General features: G+C 37.5%; 1 protein-coding gene across 1 annotated transcript in view; it reads right to left on the bottom strand.

Moving 5' to 3' along the window:
• Window positions 1-21,582, bottom strand: part of CTNNA3 (catenin alpha 3) — a 1,791,870-nt gene that overhangs the window by 1,695,295 nt on the left and 74,993 nt on the right. The window contains exon 3 of the mRNA XM_068981838.1: window positions 11,140-11,306. Within this exon, the coding sequence (XP_068837939.1) occupies window positions 11,140-11,306 (167 nt within the window). The remainder of the gene's footprint in view (window positions 1-11,139; window positions 11,307-21,582) is intronic.

Raw genomic sequence — 21,582 nt, 5'->3', positions numbered from 1 at the left:
AAAATTATAATAAGGAAGAAAAGAGTAAGGCCACTTAAGAAACTACTGTGACAGCAAAGGAATTCTTTGATACTGTTCAATAAAAAGATTAAACACCAAAAAATTGTAGCAGGGATTTTTGTGGGTGTTATGGGGTGTGGAGCCAAAATGACCAGAAACTTGCATAAAATAGCAAGATAAGACTGGAGGAAAAGCAGGTATCATATCCAAAACTAGGAAAATAAATAAAAAGGCAGTCCACTGCCTTTGAAAGAAGAATGTGTGCCCAGAAGAAGAACTCTATATTTTCATAGCTGATGCCCTCCCCAGAAAGAATATTTATAATATATTATTTTATAATAGGATGTTGAGTGTGTGTGAGAGAAAAGCGGGTGGAGGGAGAAGGAGAGAGAGAAAGAGCTGACTACAGAATTCCTGGGAAAGGAACTATTTATACTGAGGAAAATACCTTCAGGTGTAGATGGGGACAGTGATATCTGAGTATACAAATTAGCAGAGATCAAGTCAATAGTGGCTTGATAGAATATCTTACTGCTTAGGAATATGAGAGAAAACAAAGAGCAAGTAGTGAGAAGAGGTGGAAGGACAATGAGATGAAGTTGCTAAAGGATTCTAAATGGTAAGAGTATATCACTTAGAATATAGAGTTATACTACAGAATCCCCTCCTTTTCATCTTCCCAAGTTTGTAATAAGTTTGCAATACATACATAAAAATGCATTGTAAGGGAGTATTTGTATGTGTGTATGTGTGTGTGTTAAACAGGGAAAGGGTCTACTTCCAAGTATGAATTAACATACCACAGAATACAAGTAGAAAGATCATCCATAAGCTAAAGTAATTCTGTGGAAGCAAAAACTTGGAGTCAGAGGTGACCCTGAGAATATTAGCCTAACAGAATTTGCAGAAACCTTGGGGATAACATTACACTAACAGAATGAAGGTTCAAGCCAATTATATCTAGATCTTGAAAGTGAAAGTAAAAGTCACTCAGTTGTGTCCGACTCTTTGCGACCCCATGGACATGGAATTCTCCAGGCCAGAATACTGGAGTGGGTACCTTTCCCTTCTCCAGGGGATCTTCCAACCCAGATATTGAACCCAGGTCTCCCACATTGCAGGCGGATTTTTTACCAGCTGAGCCACAAGGGAAATCCAGAAGGAAGCAGAGAAGTGGTTTGCAGTAAGTAAGTAGAATGTGAGTAATTGAAAACTGGAGGTCAAAAAAATAGAAAGAAAAGAAATAAAAGCAAGCAAGCAATGATCACTTAGAGCTCTTACGGGGTTACTAAAATTAAGTCAATCTATGTCTTCTATGCCAAACTAACCTCATTTCTATATAACTGGGGTTACTAGACTGATAAATCCATGATACCCCAGAGAATACATCTTAATTTCAGAAAGGTCTTTGAGAAAGTGCTTGAGGATAAAATAAAGAAACATAAACATAGTTCATACAGCAACCCAATGAAGTGAGTTTGAAGCTCATTTCAACAACTTTATTCAAAATGTGTGAATATTTGATCTTATCTAAAACAAAGCTATATCACTATTGTCCACTTCATTAGACATTTTTTCAGGAATAACTAGTAGAAGAAATCTGAAAATGACACCCAGGTTAGGAGGGGAAGATAAATCAAAAGTCAAGAATGTCTGAAAGGATATTAGAAAAGACATAATTAACAAGACAAAACTCAATGAATATGAAGATAACATCAATCTTTACATAAAATAATAAAAAGGTAAACTGTATCAGAAGAAGAGGGCTTCCCAGGTGGCACTAGTGATAAAGAACCTGACTGCCTATGCAGGAGGTATAATAGACACAGGTTCAATCCCTGGGTTAGAAAGATTCCCTGGATGAGGGCACAGCAACCCACTCCAGTATTCTTATCTGGAGAATCCCATGGACAGAGGAGCCTGGTGGGCTACAGTCCATGGGGTTGCAAAGAGTTGGACACAACCGAAGTGACTTAGATACATCAAAGAAGGAAGACCTAGATTAAGAGTAGTCCAAGTTCAGAGACTGTTCACAAAAACACTGTGAACCAACAACATGACAAGGGTATCATAATAGGCAAGATAATGTTAGACATTAAATCAGAGAGGTAATTATCTGAGTAAATTATGGAGTGTTCTTATCAGAACATTTTTTTTATTTCAAGACGATTTGACTTCAACATTTCATGGCTGTTACCTATAATCTAGAATATGCATAGCAAAGGATTTATAGAGATGATTCTTGGGATTTCTGTTTCTTATATTGGCAGATTAGTAATTCAATCCAGCCCTTCTGCTGAAGAAAACTAACAAGATTTGATGAAATATAAAGTACTTCATGTTAAAAACATTAAAGATCTAACAAAAGAGTGAGGAAATTCCTGAGATAAATTCCAGATGAGGTAATTAATGTTTCATATACAAAGATAGCCATTCACATGAGAAGACAAGACACCATCAGCATAATAAAAACTGACATAATGACAGTAGCACCAGCAAACACGCAAGGAGTCCAGGCGCTGACGTTTTCAAACTTTAACCATAAAACAAATCTGCTTATAATGTTCAAGTACGTCAAAATCAAGACTGAAACAAAGTCATACAAGATATGCAAATTTCAAAAGTCAAAAATTTTTAGCTTAAATAAGAGAAGACATACGTAAGTCCTAAGAGTAATCATCAGTTATTTGAAAATGCAGTTCCTATTGCCTTGATTCTGTGTTGCTCCAGAAGATAAACTAGAAGCAGTGAAAGAAAATAGCAGGGATGCAGCTTTAAACTCAGCTTGAGAAACATGTCTTCAATGACTGGATTGCAGCCTAAGAGGCTCCTCTGTCCATGGGATTTTCCAGGCGAGAATACGAGTAGGTTGCCATTTCCTTCTGCACTTTAATGACTAGAATTATCCAAAATACACTTTACTGTCTAACAGAATTGAGATTGCTATCACTGTACATGATCATCTATACTGTTAGACCGTTGGGTCTATTTCATACTGAAGGATAGTCTATCTACTTCAGCAAGATACTAGATTAGAAAGGCACTGAAGTTTCTCCACTATGATTTTTTCATTCTAAGTACAAATTTAATAGAATCATAAACTAAAAATATTCTAAACCACTATATCCCAATATGCGGTCTGAGAAAACACCAAGATTAATATATTATAGAAGACTTCTAGAGTCACAAAATTTGGGAAGCTCTGGGTTAAGCAAAGTTAAACAAGTTTCTTTGCTTTGACATTTCTCACCAACTTTAATGTGCTAATGTGCATCAAACATTAAGAGAAGAACTTCCCTCGCAGTCCAGTGGTTAAGACTCCACATTTCTAATGCAAAGGACATGGGTTCCATCCCTAGTTGGTGAACTGAATTCCTACATAGCTGTGCAGCCAATAAGTAAATAAATGAAGCATTCAAAGGGAATTTCTGTGTGCAGCACAGACCGTTAAAAAGTTTTTTTTCATGCTGCATATTTAGAAGACAGGCTCTGCAGAATACTTCTCAGGGAATGTTGGGCTATATAATTCTAATCTTAATCTCCAAAAATTTTTTTTCAATTAGCCTTCATTCTGTGTGAAATATTAAAAGAACTGAGTTGAATAATACAACTCAAATTATACAAATAATTTGTATAATATTATATACTACATAATATTAATAATACAAATACAACTTATAAATTTTATTAAGATGTAACAATAAAAAAAAACTGTCACAGTTTACCTATCACAATAAGGTCTTCCCTTTTTCATAGATAAAGTATTATTGTTTGATTAGATATGCTTACAAGTGATTTAAATGATCTAGCCCAAGTTCAGGCTCTAATGAGGAATCAATAAATGTGGGAAAGAGTGGCTAGAGTTAAGAATGCCTCCTCCTACTGACTTACCTTAATTCCCTTAACAATTTGCTATAGGCCCATGAACTTGTCTAAACATTTCTGAAACATATTTGTAGTGAAAGCTGTTCTAACACTTGGAGAACTAAGTTCCCAAAGTTGCTTTTTATCTATTGCCTTGAGCAAGCTTCTTAAATGAAATATGCCTCAGGTTTTTTTCATCTATAAAATAGGAATCATAATCAATGAGCTGCTGTGAGGTTGAATTAAAGGAGATAATCCCCCACATTTCTTGACCCATTATAAAAACACAATAACTATTAAGTATAATTTTATTACAAAAATAGCACTTTTTCTTTGATCTACAATTAACTCCTGCTTCATTTGAATGATACGACATGTGTGAATTACCTAGCACAGTGCCTAGTAGTTAGTAGCAATCAATTAAAGTGTTAGTGAAGGGTCTCATGGTCTTATATATATAGTTACTCCCTAATTGATTATAAGGGAAGTAATTTTCATATGGGGAGGGAGGTGGGGGGGTTCAGAATTGGGAACACGTGTACACCCATGGCAGATTCATGCTGATGTGTGGCAAAACCAATACAATATTGGTAAAGTAAAAAAAAAGTAAAATAAAAATTTTTTAAAGCCTGTCATTCTGCCCTATCCCAACAAATCCAGAGTTAAAACATAGGAAATATTGGGTCATGGGACTAGGAATTATCTGGCATTTAATCTTTCATAACCACTCATGGCTATAATATTTATTAGCATCTGTATTCACATATGGTCGTTGTTGTCGCTCAGTCGCTAAGTCATGTCCAACTCTCCAGCAACACCATAGACTGTAGCCCACCAGATTCCTCTGTCCATAGGATTTCCCAGCCAAGAATACTGGAGTGACTTGCCATTTCCTTCTCTGTTGGGAGCCAGCGTGAGGAACTCCGCCCATGGCAAAGGTCATGAGGAAGGAAGCTTGGCATGCGCAAAGGCGTGATCAAGCCTCAGGAAACCCCCTGTTCCCGAGCATCTACCCCCAAAACCAGAGTACTTTACTGGGAGCTCTCCCCCATGACCATTTCTCTCAGAAAAGGAGTTAACTTGCAGCTCCAGTTAATAAAAATTCCTGGGCGTGACAAGAGTGTTTCAACTTACGAACTCTGGAGGTTCTCTGGCCTGCCTCATCAGGCTCGTCTGGCCGCATGTGATTGTTTACAGCCTCCCAACTGTGAGAGGCACAGGATGTTTTAAAACTTTCTAAATACAGACTCTTTTGAGAAGTTAGAAGATCATTAGTATAGTATAGTGGGTTGATTAGGAATTATATTGGTGAAGGGTTTTTTCATTTGTCGTGCCAATAATTACTGCTAATTCCCTGCCCTGGGTGTGACAAGGATGTCTCAGGTCAAACCTCTCTGCTGACAGACTAGCTTGTGTGACAACCTCTCAACCATAAACAGCACAGAGAGTTTGGAGTATTAGCATAGGCTTTTTTCATTGATGAGTCAATGATTGCCATCAGGCCTGCATATCCTTAGGCAACTGGGAATATATTAATCCATGTATTTGGAATATAGAAAAGGAAATATAGTAGTTTTTTGATGTTAGCAATACTAGACTTTTGAGTTAATGAATCTTCTCTTTTGTTATAGATCACTGTACTTTGTTATAAATCACTATGCTATGTAAAAATGTAACTTTATCACTATCTTAAGACAAAATAGATCTTAAGGGGAACATTGGTGAAGGGTTTACATTTGTTGAGCCAATATTTGCTGCTAAATCTCCATATTCCTGCCCTTATACTCCAGTACTCTTGCCTGGAAAACCCATGGATGGAGGAGCCTGGTGGGCTTCCGTCTATGGGGTCGCACAGAGTCGGACACGACTGAAGCGACTTGGCAGCAGCAGCAGCAGCAGCAGCATAATGAATATAGCTAGCATATAAATAAGTATTAACCTTTAAGATTAATCATGTTAAACCTTAGGTTAAGTAAATTCCTTTCTTGACTGTAACTCACTACACCCTTACCCTATAGGAATGCAACTTTATTTGGAGGGTGGCACCTGATTTAAGAAAAAATCACCCCTGGAAAAATAAGTTTTCTGGTTAACTGACTGGTATCAGAAAGGGCCATAAAATGTCAGCAGACCTCATGGCTAGAAGATGATGAAACTCATAAGACCTTTGTATAATTTTATATGAAGCACCTGATTGTGACAAGGCTCAGGTCTGCTGACCCCCGCATGACTCTGTATTCATCCCTTTGTATAACAAAAAGGTATATAAACAAACCTGAAAAATGAAGAAATCGGATCAGTTTATGGAAAGACTGATACCCCTGTGTCGTTTCTTTCTTGCTCCCCACTTTCCTGGCTGAATTCCCATCTGAGATGTGGGTACTCACCAAGCCTGCTAATTCTGCCTGGGCTTCTGAGGTTGGACCGGGGAGGCCTCAGTGCCTCCTCTCCTTTGGGAGAATGGAAAGACGCCTGTGGCCTACATAGGTGGTGATTGGTATTCCGTGTAAACCAGTTATTCAGCCTCTTTTCTCCACTAATTCTCGTACTACACTATCTGTTTCTAATCTCCCTCTATATCTGTAATTAAATAAGTTTTTTCCAGGACGCCGACTCCGTCCCCACCTTCGAATTACCCTGGATCCACCAGGGCTGGACCCCGGCACTTCTCCAGTGATCTTTCTGACTCAGGGACGGAACACACATTGCTTGCCCTGGCAGGTGGATTCTTTACCACTGGGCCATCAGGGAAGCCCTCCTTCGGGGATCACAGGATTGTCATAGTGAAGGGGCTTGCATAACTCCATGAATCTATGAACCAAGCAATGCAAGGCCACCAAGACAAGTGGGTAATAGTGAAGAGTTCTGACAAAATGTGGTCCACTGGAGAAGGAAATGGCAACCCACTCTTGTATCCTTGCCTGGAGAACCGCATGGACAGCATGAAAAGTCAAAGAGATATGATGCGGGAAGAAGTGACCCCCAGGTCCGAAGGTGATTAATATGCTACTGGGGAAGAGCAGAGGGCAATTACTAATAGCTCCAGTAAGAATGAAGAAGCTAGGCCAAAGAGGGAATAACACTCAGCTGTGGATGTGTTTGGTAGTGAAAGTAAAGTTTGAGGCTCTAAAAAACAATATTGCACAGGAATCTGGAATGTTAGGTCCATGGATCAAGATAATTTGGATGTAGTCAAGCAGGAGATGGCAAGATTGAACACTGACATCTTAAGAATCAGGGAACTAAAATGGACAAAAATGGGAGAATTGAATTCACATGACCATTTTATCTACTACTGTGGGCAAGAATCCCTTATAAGAAATGAAGTAGCCCTCACAGTCAACAAAAGAGTCCGAAATACAGTACTTGACTGCAATCTGAAAAACAACAGAAAAATGTCAGTTTGTTTCAAGGCAAACAATTCAACATCACAGTAATCCAAGTCTATACTCCAATCACTGATGCCAAAGAAGCTAAAGTTGACCTGTTCTCAGAAGACCTTTAGCACCTTCTAGAACTAAAACCAAAAAAAGATGTCCTTTTCATCATAGGGGATTGGAATGCAAAAGTAGGAAGTCAAGAGATACTCAGGAAAAACAGGCAAGTTTGGCCTTGGAGTACAAAATGAGGCAGGGCAAAGAGTTTAGTCAAGAGAACACGCTGGTGACAGCAATCACCCTCTTCCAAAAACACAAGCGATGACTATACACATGGACATCGAAAAATGGCCGATACCAAAATAACATTAATTATGTTTTTCTGTAGCCAAAGATGTAGAAGCTCTATACAGCCAGTAAAAACAAGAACTGGAGCTGACTGCGGCTCTGATCACAGCTCTTTATTGCAAATTTCAGGCTTAAATTGAAGAAAGTAGGGAAAACCATTAGGCCATTCAGGTATGACCAAAATAAAATTTTTATGATTATATTAATATAGTGGAGGTGATGAATAGAGTCAAGGCATTAGATCTGGTAGGCAGAGTGCCTGAAGAACTATGGACTGAAATATATAACATAGCTTAGGAGGCAGTGACTGAAACCATCTCCAAAAAAAGAAATGCAAGAAGAAGAGAAAGTGGTTGTCTGAGGAGGCTTTACAAATAGCTGGGGAAAGAAGAGAAGTGAAAGGCAGGGAGAATAGGAAAGATATACCAAGCTGAAGGCAGAGTTACAGAGAATAGCAAAGAGAGATAAGAAGGCCTTCCTAAATGAACAATGCAAAGAAATAGAGGAAAACAATAGAATGGGAAAGACTAGAGATCTCTTCAAGAAAATCGGAGATATCAAAGGAACATTTCATGCAAGGATGGGCCTGATAAAGAATGGAAATTGTAAGGACCTAACAGAAGCAGAAGATATTCAGAAGAGGTGGCAAGACAAGAATACACAGAAGAACTATACAAAAAAGTTCTTAATAACCACAATGGTGTGGTTACTCACCTAGAGCCAGGCATTCTGGAATGTGAAGTTAGGTGGGCCTTAGGAAGCATTACTATGAACAAAGCTCATGGAGGTGATGGAATTCCAGCTGAGCTATTTCAAATCCTAAAAGATGATGCTGTTAAAGTGCAGCACTCAATATGTCAGCAAATTTGGGAAAACTCAGCAGTGCCACAGGACTGGAAAATGTTAGTTTTCATTTCAATCCCAAAGAAGGGCAATGCCAAAGAATATTCACACTACTGTACAATTGTGTTCATTTCACATGCTAGCAAAGTTATACTCAAAATCTTTCAAGTTAGGCTTCAACAGTATGTGAACCAAGAACTTCCAGATGTATAAGCAGAGTTTAGAAGAGGCAGAGGAACCAGAGATCAAATAGCAAACATCTGTTGGATCATGGAGAAAACAAGGCATCTCCAGAAAAACTTCTGCTTCATTGACCATGCTAAAGCCTTTGACTGTGTGGATCACAACAAGCTGTGGAAAATTCTTAAAGACATAGAAGTACCAGACCACCTTACCTGCCTCCTGAGAAACATTTATGCAGGTCAAGAAGTAACAATTAGAATCAAACATGGAACAATGGACTGATTCAAAATTGGGAAAGTAGTAGTCAAGCCTATATATGGTCACTTTGCTTGTTTAAATTACACGCAGAGTACATCATGGAAAATACCAGGTTCAATGAATCACAATATGGAATCAAGATTGCTGGGAGAAATATCAACAACCTCAGATATTCAGATGATATCAACTCTAATGGCAGAAAGTGAAGAGGAACTAAAGAGCCTCTTGATGAGGGTGAAAGAGAAGAGTGGAAAAAGCTGGCTTGAAACTCACCATTCAAAAAACTAAGATCATGGCATCTGGTCCCATCACTTCATGGCAAATAGAAGGGGGAAAAGTGGAAGCAGTGACATATTTTACCTTCTTGGGCTCCAAAATCACTGCAGACAGTGACTGCAGCCATGAAATTAAAAAATACTTGCTCCTTAGAAAAAAAGCAATGACAAACCTAGATAGCATATTAAAAAGCAGAGACATCACTTTGTTGACAAATGTCCATGTAGTCCAAGCTATGGTTTTTCCAGTAGCCATGTATGGATGTGAAAGTCGGACAATTAAGAAAGCTATCACCAAAGAATTGATGCTTTCAAATTATGGTCCTGGAGAAGACTCTTGAGAGTCCCTTTGACTGCAAAGAGATCAAACCAGTCAATCCTAAAGGACATCAATCCTGAATATTCATTGGAAGGACTGATGCTGAAGCTGAAGCTCCAAAACTTTGGCTACCTGATGCAAAGAACTGACTCACTCGGAAAGATCCTGATGCTGGGGAAGACTGAAGGCAAAAGGAGAAGTGGTCAGCAGAGGATGAGATGGTTAGATAGTATCACAGACTCAATGAACATGAATTTGAGCAAGCTCCAGGAAACACCTGAAGACAGAGGAACCTCGCGTGATGCAGTTCATGGGGTCACAAGCGTTAGACCTGACTTAGCTAAAGTGAACAACAACACATACTCACATATTAAAAAATGAATCTCAAAAATGTTCAGAGATTTGTTTAAGGTGTCCAGGAAACCATCAGTCAAGTAACAAAAAATATTGTTCAAATATTGCACCTACAAATCCGGTAGACAGTGGCTGGGGATGAGAACTAATCCTTTTCCTGAAAAGCTACTTAACAAAAAAAAAGGTGCCAAATTGACTTTTTGCACTAATAAACTATCAAAAGAAAAGGAATATTAAAGTATAAATGAAAGGGTGAAGACAAACTCTTTCTTTTTAACCCTACTTTAGGGTTAAAATAAACATTAGTAAGTATAATAGCTTTAGTTGCTATGTCCAATTCTTTGCTACCCCATGGACTGTAGCCCTCCAGGCAAGAATACTGGAGTGGGGGTTGCCATTCCCTTCTCCAGAGGGTATTGTAAGTGAATAATGAAAAAAAAAAATTTAACTTAGCAATTATAGAAAATTATTTTGACAAGAAGGTCTTTCAGCAAGGTATTTGCTTAATAAAGTTACAATAGTCACCAAGCACCTTTATGAAAATGCAAACATATTTATGAACAGAAGAGCCAGGGTCCTATTTAAAGTGAGAGAAAAACAGACTCCAAAGTGTTCTTTGCAAACTTTTCATCTTGATACTACTAATGACGGTCAAACTGAATAAATTAAGAAAGTGATAAAGGCTAAAAGAAATTGTCCTTCTACTAAACCATCGCTAAATGGTTTTGTCTACCAAAATAAAGCAAATGAGATATCTTTCTGCCTTTGTTATCTCCTAGTTTAAATATATTCTTCACACTTATTAAATAAATACATTTATACATTTTCATAATACATTGCTACAGACAACACAGACTACCTGGAAACATGTACTCAGATCAAGAGGAGCTGGCAAAAGAAGTTTTCATTTACAATTAGGACAAACTTCCACATGCCTTAAGCTTCAAGGTTTTTCTTTCTCAAATAATTTATATTCACAGATTTATTTTCTATATTATCTTTATAATTATGTTATTATGTATTTATTTACAGATTTATATAGGGCATAATAACTGATATGGTCAAAAGCCTAGAAATTTTCTAGCCATTTCCTTATCAATAAGCCTTCTTCTGTTTTTCAGTCTCCCACTGGCTTTAAAACTCACTTCTGGCTTCATTCTTGTGAAGTATGCATTAGTTTCACAACCCAATCAAGTCAACTTCTGAATGGTGACATTAAGAAATGAGAGTACAGATGTGCTCGGATTGATGCTGGGTTCAGAAAATGGAATTATAAGTGAGAACAATGCCAAGGTAAACTAAGTCATCTTTTACTTACAGCTGACACGTGCTGCAAGAGACACATGACATCAATCATATCTGCGAGGACAAGGAGTCTGGTAACTGCAGCCAGCAAGGCACGGGCAGCCTGAACCACAGCTTCCCTTTTCGGGAGATAACAGGGGTCATCTGCAAATCTCTCAGCTGATACTTTCAGAGCTTCACCTGAAACACACAACCCCAAATATGTTATATTTTAAGCTTCACTTATGCCTGTTGCAGCATTTATCATCCAACTTAATTCCAAGTACATTCCATGACTAAGCATAATATTAAACTACTGTCACTTGACACTAGAACATCATCTCTTAATAAAAAATGCACTTTCAAATTGATACTTGTTTTTGATAAATGTTCTGGAGTTTAAGAATCATGGTACCATTTTTCTGCATGAAAACTGTGTTCAATTGACTAGCAACATCTAATAAAATTGCTGTCAACTTCTGCATTTGCTGAATCTCATTTGCTGTGAAAGGTTTCATTACTAAGGCTTCAATCGGAAACAATTTTGTTTATAAAAATAAGATAAATCTTCACTGAGTTACATTCCAACTCAATGGATGTTAGAAAAGAGCTAGCCTGTAAAATAGTAAGACAGCATTCTCTGATAAAAGTTTAACATAGGTAGATTTATTCTAAATTGTCAACATACTAATAAACTATATCCTAAACTTAGTCATGGAAATAATATTTCACAGTACTTGTTAGAGAAATATACTCACTATTTTTAAGCTTTCTTCATTTAAAATATTTTCTTTATAAAAGTAACATGCATCAATTTATTTTAAGAAGTTCACAGTTCAGAAAGGTGCAAAATGAAAAATCTCTCTTTACTCCACTCCATTAACATAATTGCTAAAGATTTAGCACATCCACTATTTTTTTAATTTTTTAAATTTAAACATTTTTATTATGAAAGCAATATGTGACTTGCTACTTTTAAATAATTTACCATACTAGAGAATATAAAGTGAATTTTTTGTCCATTTCCATAAAAATCCCCAAAATAACCATTAAGTTCTTTTATCTATCCAGAAATTTTTCTATGAATGTATGTTTTATGTGTGGGCATATATATATATATAACACTTTTAAATACACAATATATTTTATTAGTATATTCAGTCATATATGTATATATTATTTAAAAGGTTTATATCCTAGGAAAACATAGATATTATATGTTATAAAGGAAACATATAGAAGGTATAGATTCAGATCCTTTTCATAAATAGTATTATACTATAGGCTTTCCTTGTAGCTCAGTCAGTAGAAAATCCGCCTGCAATGTAGGAGACCCAGGTTCAGTCCCTGGGTCAGGAAGGTCCCCTGGAGAAGGAAATAACAACTCGCTCCAGTATTCTTGCCTGGAGAATTCCCATGGACAGAGGAGCCTGGCAGGCTACCATGGCATTGTGAGTTGGACACAACTTAGTGACTAAACCACCACCACCATCATACTATAAAAACTTTCTACATTCTTTTCACTTATCAATTTATTTTCTTTACACATTGGGATACAGATGATCAGGAAGCAACAGGGCACAAAACTTAACAATGTGGGCACAAGTCACTTAGCCTCTTTAGGTTTCATTTTTTTCCACTATAAGTGGTTTTTGTTCAGTCACTCAGACATATTCAACTTTTTGCAACCCCATGGACAGTAGCAAGTTAGGCTTCCCTGTCCTTCACTATTTCCCAGAGTTTGCTCAAACTCACATCCATTGGATCTCATCCTCTGTCACCCGCTTCTCCTCCTGCCCTCAATTTTCCCAGCATCAGGGTCTTTTCCAATGAGTCAGCTCTTCATATCAGGTAGCCAAAGTATTGGAGTTTCAGCTTCAGCATCAGTCCGTCCAATGAACATTCAGGACTGGTTTCCTTTAGGATTGACTGGTTTGATCTTCTTGCAGTCCAAGGGACTCTCAAGAATCTTCCCCAGCAACACACTTCAAAAACCTCAATTCTTAGGCACTCAGCCTCTTTAATGGTCCAACTCTCATATCCATACATGACACCTGGAAAACCATAGCTTTGACTAGACAGACTTCTGTCAGCAGAGTGATGTCTCTGCTTTTTAATACACTGTCTAGGTTTGTCATAGCTTTCCTTCCAGGGAGCAAGCGTATTTTATTTTCATGGCTGCGGTCACTGTCCACACTGATTTCAGAGCCCAAGAAAACAGAATCTGTCACTGTTTCCATTTTTTGGCATCTATATGCCATGAAGTGATGGGACTGGATGCCATGATCTTAGCTTTTTAATGCTGAGTTTTAAGCCAGGTTTTTCACCCTCCTCTTTTGCTTCATCAAGAGGCTGTTTAGTTCCTCTTCCCTTTTGGACATTAGGGTGGTGTCATTTGAATATCTGAAGTTACTGATATGTCTCCCAGTGATCTTGATTCCAGCTTGTGCTTCATCCAGTCTGGCATTTCACATGATGTACTCTGCATATAAGTTAAATAAGCAAGGTGACAATATACAGTCTTTACGTACTCCTTTCCCAATTTTGAACCAGTCTGCTGTTCCATGTCCAGTTCTAACTGTTGCTTCTTGACCTGCACACAGGTTTCTCAGGAGGCAGGTAAGCTGATCTGGTATTCCCATCTCTTGAAAAATTTTTCACAGTTTGCTGTGATCCACATAGTCAAAGACTTTAGCATAATCAATGAAGAAGTAGATGTTTTTCTGGAATTCTGTTGTTTTATTTTCTGTGATCCAACAGATTTTGGCAATTAGATCTCTGGTTCCCCTGCCTTTTCTCAATATAGCTGCTACATCTGTTTCACATGCTATTGAAGCCTAGCTTGAAGGAATTTGACCATTACCTTGCTAGCATGTGAAATGAGCAAAATTATGAGGTAGTTTGAACATTGTTTGGCTTGCCTTTCTTTGGGATTATAATGAAAACTGACCTTTTCCAGCTCTATGGCTACTGCTGAGTTTTCCAAATTTGCTGGCAGAAAATCAGAGGTACCAAGAGAACATTTCACGCAAAGATGGGCACAATGAAGGACAGAAATGGTAAGGACCTAACAGAAGCAGAAGAGATTAAGAAGAGGTGGCAAGAATACACAGAAGAATTGTACAAAAAAGGTCTTATGACCTGAATAACCATGATGGTCTGGTCACTCACTGTAAATGTAGCTGATAATAGTAAGTATAATTTTTATGAAGATTAAATAAGAGCAGTGTTTGGAACTTACTAAGAGTTGATTAGCTGTTTTGTCATTCTTTTTAATGCTTGAATAAAATTATATTTAATTGATATATTATAACTTACTTTTCCAGGCCTTCCATTTTGTTAGTAATGTTTTTTCCAGTTTTGTTGAGAAATAATTGGCATGTATCACTGTATAAGTTTAAGGCATAGAAAATGATGGTTTGATTTACATATATTGTAAAAAATACTATCAGATTAAGTTCATCTGATAGTAACATTCATCATTTTGTGTAAATAAAGAAAAAGAAGGAAGAAAAGGGAAAAAAACGTTCTTTGTGATGAGAGTTCAAGATTTACTCTCTTATCAATTCTCCTTGATATAATACAGCAGTATTAACAATGTCACAGTGTTGTACACTGCATCCCTCATACTCATTTAAATGGTAAATGTGTACATTTTGACCATATTTATCTAACTCCCCCTCCCACCACACCCAACCTCTGGTTGAGTGCAACTGCAAGTCTGATCTCTTTTGTTGAGTTTGGTCTTATTTTTGCTTTTTAGGTTTAACAAGTAAGTGAAATCATAAAGTATTTGTCTGCGTTTGTCTGACTTATTTCACTTAGAATGATGCCTTCAGGGTCCCCCAATATTGTTGCATATGGTAGGATTTCCTCATTTTTTTGTGGATGAATAATAGTGCATTGTGTATATGCCACATCTTCTTTATCCATTCATTCATCTGTGGACATGTAGGTTGTCCCCATGTCTTGACTATTGTAAATAACGCCTCTATGAACATGGGGATACAGATAACTTTTTAATTTCATGCTTTTGTTTGCTTTACATATATTAACAGAAGTGGAATTGCTGAATTACACCATAGTTCTATTTTTAAATTTTTGAGAGTCCTTCATACAGTTTTCCATTAAAATCACACCAGTAGTACACAAGGATTCCCTTTTCTTCACACTCACACCATTAAGCTCTTATCAGATATATGGTTTGCAAATATTTTTCTCCATTCCATAAATTATCTTTTTACTTTGTTGATGATTTCTTTCACTGTAAGAAATGTTTTACTTTGATCTAGTTCCACTTGTTTAATTTTCATTTTGTTTCTTATGCTTCAGGTGTCATATCCAAAAATATCATTACCGAGGTCCATCACAAGAAGATTTATTTTTCTGTTATTTTCCTAGGAATTTAATGGTTTCAGATATTACATTTAAATATTTAATCCATTTTGAGTTAATTTTTCTGATTGATGTAAGATAGGAGCCCAGTTTCATTCTTTTATATATGAAATTCAATTATCCCAGCACTATTTATTGAAGAGAAGCATCATTTTGCTGACAAAGGTCCGTATAATCAAAGCTATGATTTTTCCAGTAGTTATGCAGAATGTGAGAGTTGGACCATGAAGAAGGCTGAGCATGGAAGAATTGATGCTTTCGAAGTGTGGTGCTGGAGAAGACTCTTGAGAGTCCCATGTAATGCAAGGAGATCAAACCAGTCAATCCTAAAGGAAGCCAACCCTGACTATTCATTGGAAGGACTGGTGCTCAAGCTGAAGCTCCAAACTTTGGCCACCTGATGCAAAGAGCCACCCCACTGGAAAAGATCCTAATCTGGGAAAAGATTGAGAGCAAGAAGAGAAGGGAATGACAGAAGGTGAGATGGTTGGATGGAATCAGTGATTGAATGGACATGAGTTTGGGCAGACTCAGGGAGATAATGAAGGACAGGAAAGCCTGGCATGCTGCAGTTTATGAGGTTGCAAAGAGTTGCACATGACTTAACAAATGAAAAACAACAACAACAACAATTTATTGAAGAAACTGTCTTTTCTCCTTTGAGTTCTCATCTCTCTTCATAAATATTAGTTGACTAGAAATGCTTGGGTTATTTCTGGGCTCTTGATTCTCTCCTATGGATCTGTTTATGTATGAGGCCCCTATTGAACACACAAATTATTTCCAACTTTTTTCTATTTCAAACAATACTACAAAGAATGCCCATAATATGTATCTTTGCATGTATGGACAAATTTAGCTGTAGCATAAATTCTCAAAATTAGAATTGCTGAGTCAGAGGTAAATGAATTTTAAGTATTGATATACATGCCAAAAAATTCTCTAAACACAACCACCTCACCAACATCTGGAAGGGCCTGTTTTATCTGCTTTACTCGATGACTCTTGGTTTCTATTTATTCACAATCTTCAGCATAAAGAAAATTAAATAAATTATTATTTAAGATAATAATAATAATATATCTTAATATGGACAAAACCTGTGAAAGGTCTAAGACTGTCTTAATATTTTAGTACATTCCATTTAGCTCTTCTAAGCAATACCATGAGAGGTAACAAGATGGCAGAATAGAATAGTGTGTGTTCATCTTCTCCTGTGAGAACTCTAAAACATGACCATTATATCTACTACTGTGGGCAAGAATCTCTTAGGATAAATGGAGTAGCCATCATAGTCAACAAAAGAGTCCGAAATGCAGTACGTGGATGCAATCTCAAAAATGACATGATGATCCCCGTTTATTTCCAAGGCAAAACATTCAATATCACAGTAATACAATTCTATGCCCCAACCAGTAATGCTGAAGAAGCTGAAGCTGAACAGTTCTATAAAGACCTACAAGACCCTCTAGTACTAACACCCAAAAAAGATGTCCCTTTCTTTATAGGGGACTGGAATGCAAAAGTAGGAAGTCAAGAGCTACCTGGAGTAACAGGCAAACTTGGCCTTTGAGTACAAAATGAAGTAGGGCAAAAGCTCACAGAGATTTGCCAAGAGAACACACTGGTCATAGCAAACACCCTCTTCCAAAAACACAAGAGAAGACTCTACACGTGGACATCACTAGATGGTCATACCGAAATCAGATTGATTATATTCTTTGCAGCCAAAGATGGAGAAGCTCTATACAGTCAGCAAAAATAAGACCGGGAGCTGACTGTGGCTCAGATCATGAACTCCTTATTGCCAAATTCAGACTTAAATTGAAGAAAGTAGGGAAAACCACTAGACCATTCACGTATGATCTAAATCAAATCCCTTATGATTATATGGTGGAAGTGACATATAGATTCAAGGGATTAGATCTGATAGAGTGCCTGAAGAACTATGGATGGAGGTTCATGACATTGACAGGAGGCAATGATCAAGACCATCCCCAAGAAAAAGAAATGCAAAAAGGCAAAATGGTTGTCTGAGGAGGCCTAAAAAATAGCTGAGAAAAGAAGAGAAGCTAAAGGAAAAAGATAAAAGGAAAGATATACCCAATTGAATACAGAGTTCCAAAGAATATCAAGGAGAAATAAGAAAGCCTTCCTCAGTGATCAATGAAAAGAAATAGTAGAAAACAATAGAATGGGAAAGACTAGAGATCTCTTCAAGAAAATCAGAAATATCAAGGGAATATTTCATGTAAAGATGGTCTCAATAAAGGACAGAAATGGTATGGACCTAACAGCAGCAGAAGATATTAAGAAGAGGTGGCAAGAATAAACAGAAGAACTATATAAAAAAGATCTTCACGACCCAGATAATCAAGATAGTGTCATTCACTCACCTAGAGCCAGACATCCTGGAATATAAAGTCAAGTGGGCCTTAGGAAGCATCACTATGAACAAAGCTAGTGGAGGTGATGGAATTCAAGTTGAGCTATTTCAAATCATAAAAGACGATGTTATGAAAGCACTGCACTCAATATGTCAGCAAATTTGGAAACTCAGCAGTGGCCATAGGACTGGAAAAGGTCAGTTTTCATTCCAATCTCAAAGAAAGGCAATGCCAAAGAATTTCAAACTACTGCACAATTGCACGCATCTCACACTCTAGCAAACTAATGCTCAAAATTCTCCAAGCTAGGCTTCAACAGTATATGAACTGTGAACTTCCCGATGTTCAAGCTGGATTTAGAAAAGACAGAGGAACGAGAGATCAAGTTGTCAAGACCTGTAGGGTAATTGAAAAAGCAAGAGAGTTCCAGAAAAACATCTACTTCTGCTTTATTGACTACACCAAAGCCTTTGGCTGTGTGGATCACAACAAACTGTGGAAAATTCTTCAAGAGATGGGAATACTAGACCACCTGACCTACCTCCTGAGAAACCTGTATGCAGGTCAAGAAGCAACAGTTAGAACTGGACATGGAACAACAGACTGGCTCCAGATCAGGAAAGGAGTATGTCAAGGCTGTATATTGTCACCCTGCTTATTTAACTTAAATGCAGTTACATCACACAAACTATTGGACTGGAAGAAGCACAAGCTGGAATCAAGATTGCCCACAGAAATATCAGTAACCTCAGACATGCAGATGACACCACCCTCATGGGAGAAAGCAAAGAAGAAATAAAGAGCCTCTCGATGAAAGTGAAAGAGGAGACTGAAAAACTTGGCTTAAAGCTTAACATTCAGAAAACTAAGATCATGGCATCTGGTCCCATTACTTCATGGCAAATAGATGGGGAAACAATGGAAACAGTGACAGACTTTATATTTCAGGGCTCCAAAATCACTGCAGATGGTGACTGCAGCCATGAAATTAAAAGACACTTGTTCCTTGGAAGAACAGTTATGACCAACCTAGACAGCTTATTTAAAAGCAGAGACATTACTCTGCCAACAAAGGTCCATCTAGTCAAAGCTATGGTTTTTCCAGTAGTCATGTATGGATGTGAGAGGTGGACTATAAAGAAAGCTGAGCACCAAAGAATTGATGCTTTTGAACTGTGGTGTTGGAGAAGACTCTTGAGAGTCCCTTGGACTGCAAGGAGGTCAAGCCAGTCCATCCTAAAGGAAATCAGTCCTGAATATTCATTGGAAGGACTGATCCTGAAGCTGAAGCTCCAGTACTTTGGCCACATGATGTGAAGAACTAACTCATTGGAAAAGACGCTGATGCTGGTAAAGACTGAAGAAAGGAGGAGAAGGAGATGACAGAGGATGAAATGGCTGGATGGTATCACCAACTTGATGGACATGAGTTTGAGCAAGCTCCAGGAATTGGTGATGGACAGGGAAGCCTGTAGTGCTTCAGTCCATGGGGTCACAAAGAGTCAGACATGTCTGAGTGACTGAACAGAACTGAACTGAAGCAACACCAAGTTAGGAACTCAGGCTGTGAAGTCAGACACTTCTGAGATCAAATTCTTATCTGCCACTTCTAGTTCTAAGACTGTGGACAGTTAAATATTTTCAGTGTCCTTATCAATAGGAAATGGATTAAAATATTAATTGTCTCACAGTGTTTCTAGGATGTTTAAATGAAATATATTTTATAATATACATTTAACACAGTATCTGAACATGAAACGCACTCAACAAATGTTGGCTGTTATTTTCTCAGGAAATTTCTAGTAGAGACAGTAAATTTTTAAACCAGTAAATGGTTTTTTTTATGTGTTTCTCTGCAAGTCAGAATTGCTACTAGGAAATAGGAAAATTAAAGTGACCTCTGAAATTAAGAGAGCAAATGAATTCCCACAAAAGATTATCTTTTCTCGTCATGTGTCTGAATTGTAAAGTTATGATAGCCTTTATAGAATATTGTCTTTGACTTCACATACTAAAACTAAATACATATTCAAAAAGAATTATATGTTCTTGACTCTAAAGATGTTAAGATGTTGAGCAACTGGCTAAGAGACATACTCAGAAAAAGGTCATTTAAACCTTAAACAATTACAGTCTTTGTCTCTGTTAAGGCAATATGAAGACCCAGCCAAGTAGCTTTGTTGGGTTATTCTTGAAAAAAAAAAATGTTACTCCTCAAATACAGTAATAAAGATGTAGTAAGTAAACTTTCCTATTACTGGACTTACTACCCTCCCTCCTCTGTAATACTGCCAATCTTTTCCAGCTGTTTTCAGTCCATACTTCTGCTTTCAACATAAACATTACTTTCTGCAGGAAGCCTTAGCCCCCTCTTACTAAAGCAGATCTTATGGTAGGGTTCTATTCTTCCTATCATAATCCTTATTATCACTTATTGTGTGAGTGCATGCTAAGTCATTTCAGTCGGGTCAAACTCCTTATGACCCTGTGGACTATAGCCCACCAGGCTTCTCTGTCCATGGGATTCTCCAGGCGAGAATACTGAAGTGGATTGCTGTGCGCTCCTCCAGGGGGTCTTCCTGATCCAGGGATCGAACCTGCATCTCTTATATCTTCTGCATTGGTAGGTGGGTTCTTCACCACTAGCGCCACCTGGGAAGACTTCACTTCTTGCAATAACCTGTATCAAAGCCTGTCTTTTCCTCTGAATCAGAAGATTGTGAGTATAAGAGGTGTACTGATCCTGTCACCACAATATGCAGAGTGTAGAATAGCACGTGTGTCTGTGGGCTTCCCAAATGGCTCAGTGGTAAATAAGCTCCTTGCCCAATGCAGGAGACGTGGGTTTCAATCCCTGGGTCAGAATCCCCTGGAGAAGGAAATGGCAACCCACTCCAGGATTCTTGCCTGGGAAATCACAAAACAACAACAATAAGGACTTTTGTGAGAGCAAGAGAAATACTGGTCCTGGTCACTACAGTATTCACAGTGTCTAGAATAACATTTACTCTCTTGCATAATTCTATATATTGAATGTGTATTGTTGAATGAATACATGAATAAACATTATTCAGCTTTCCTCTGACAAGTTTTTGCTGTTATCTACATAGCACAGATCCATCACAGGCATCTGAGATCTAGAGCATTTTGCAGCCCAAGTTCATCACTGAGAGTCAACAAACATGGATACAATCTAAGCAGGGCTCAGGTAGAGACCTGTACAAAGTACTAAGAGGCACAGAGGAAAAGGACCTACCTCTGTGTGAGGTGTCAGAGGACACGTAACTAAATACTCTAGGTAAAAGCAGTATGTTCCAGCTATTGACAAAGATAGACAACTTATAGAATTTAGCTAATTCCAAGCCAAACTGACTGGCATTCAGAGAAAATAGATATTTTGCTAATTAAACATTTAAAAAGTATAACAAATTTCCCTTCTATCTAGAATATTAGCATCTGTGCTTTATAAAGTCTACATGCAAGGAGTCTATTCTTCTGAAATAATTCCCATTCTTTCTTATAACACTTTTATCTTGAAGTTAATTGGAAATTTTACTTTCAAAATACATACAAATAAAAAACTACATTTTTCCTTCAAGAAATTCTACTCTATATATAAAAGCAATTTACTAAACGTCATAAAAACATCACAAGAACTAGATTCAGAAAGTTTCCTTTCTACTGGGATCATTTTG

Source organism: Capricornis sumatraensis, chromosome 10 (assembly GCF_032405125.1).
Source record: "Capricornis sumatraensis isolate serow.1 chromosome 10, serow.2, whole genome shotgun sequence".
NCBI lineage: Eukaryota > Metazoa > Chordata > Mammalia > Artiodactyla > Bovidae > Capricornis > Capricornis sumatraensis.
The sequence above is the reverse complement of the archived record's forward strand: the minus strand, read 5'-3'. Positions and strand labels throughout refer to the sequence as shown.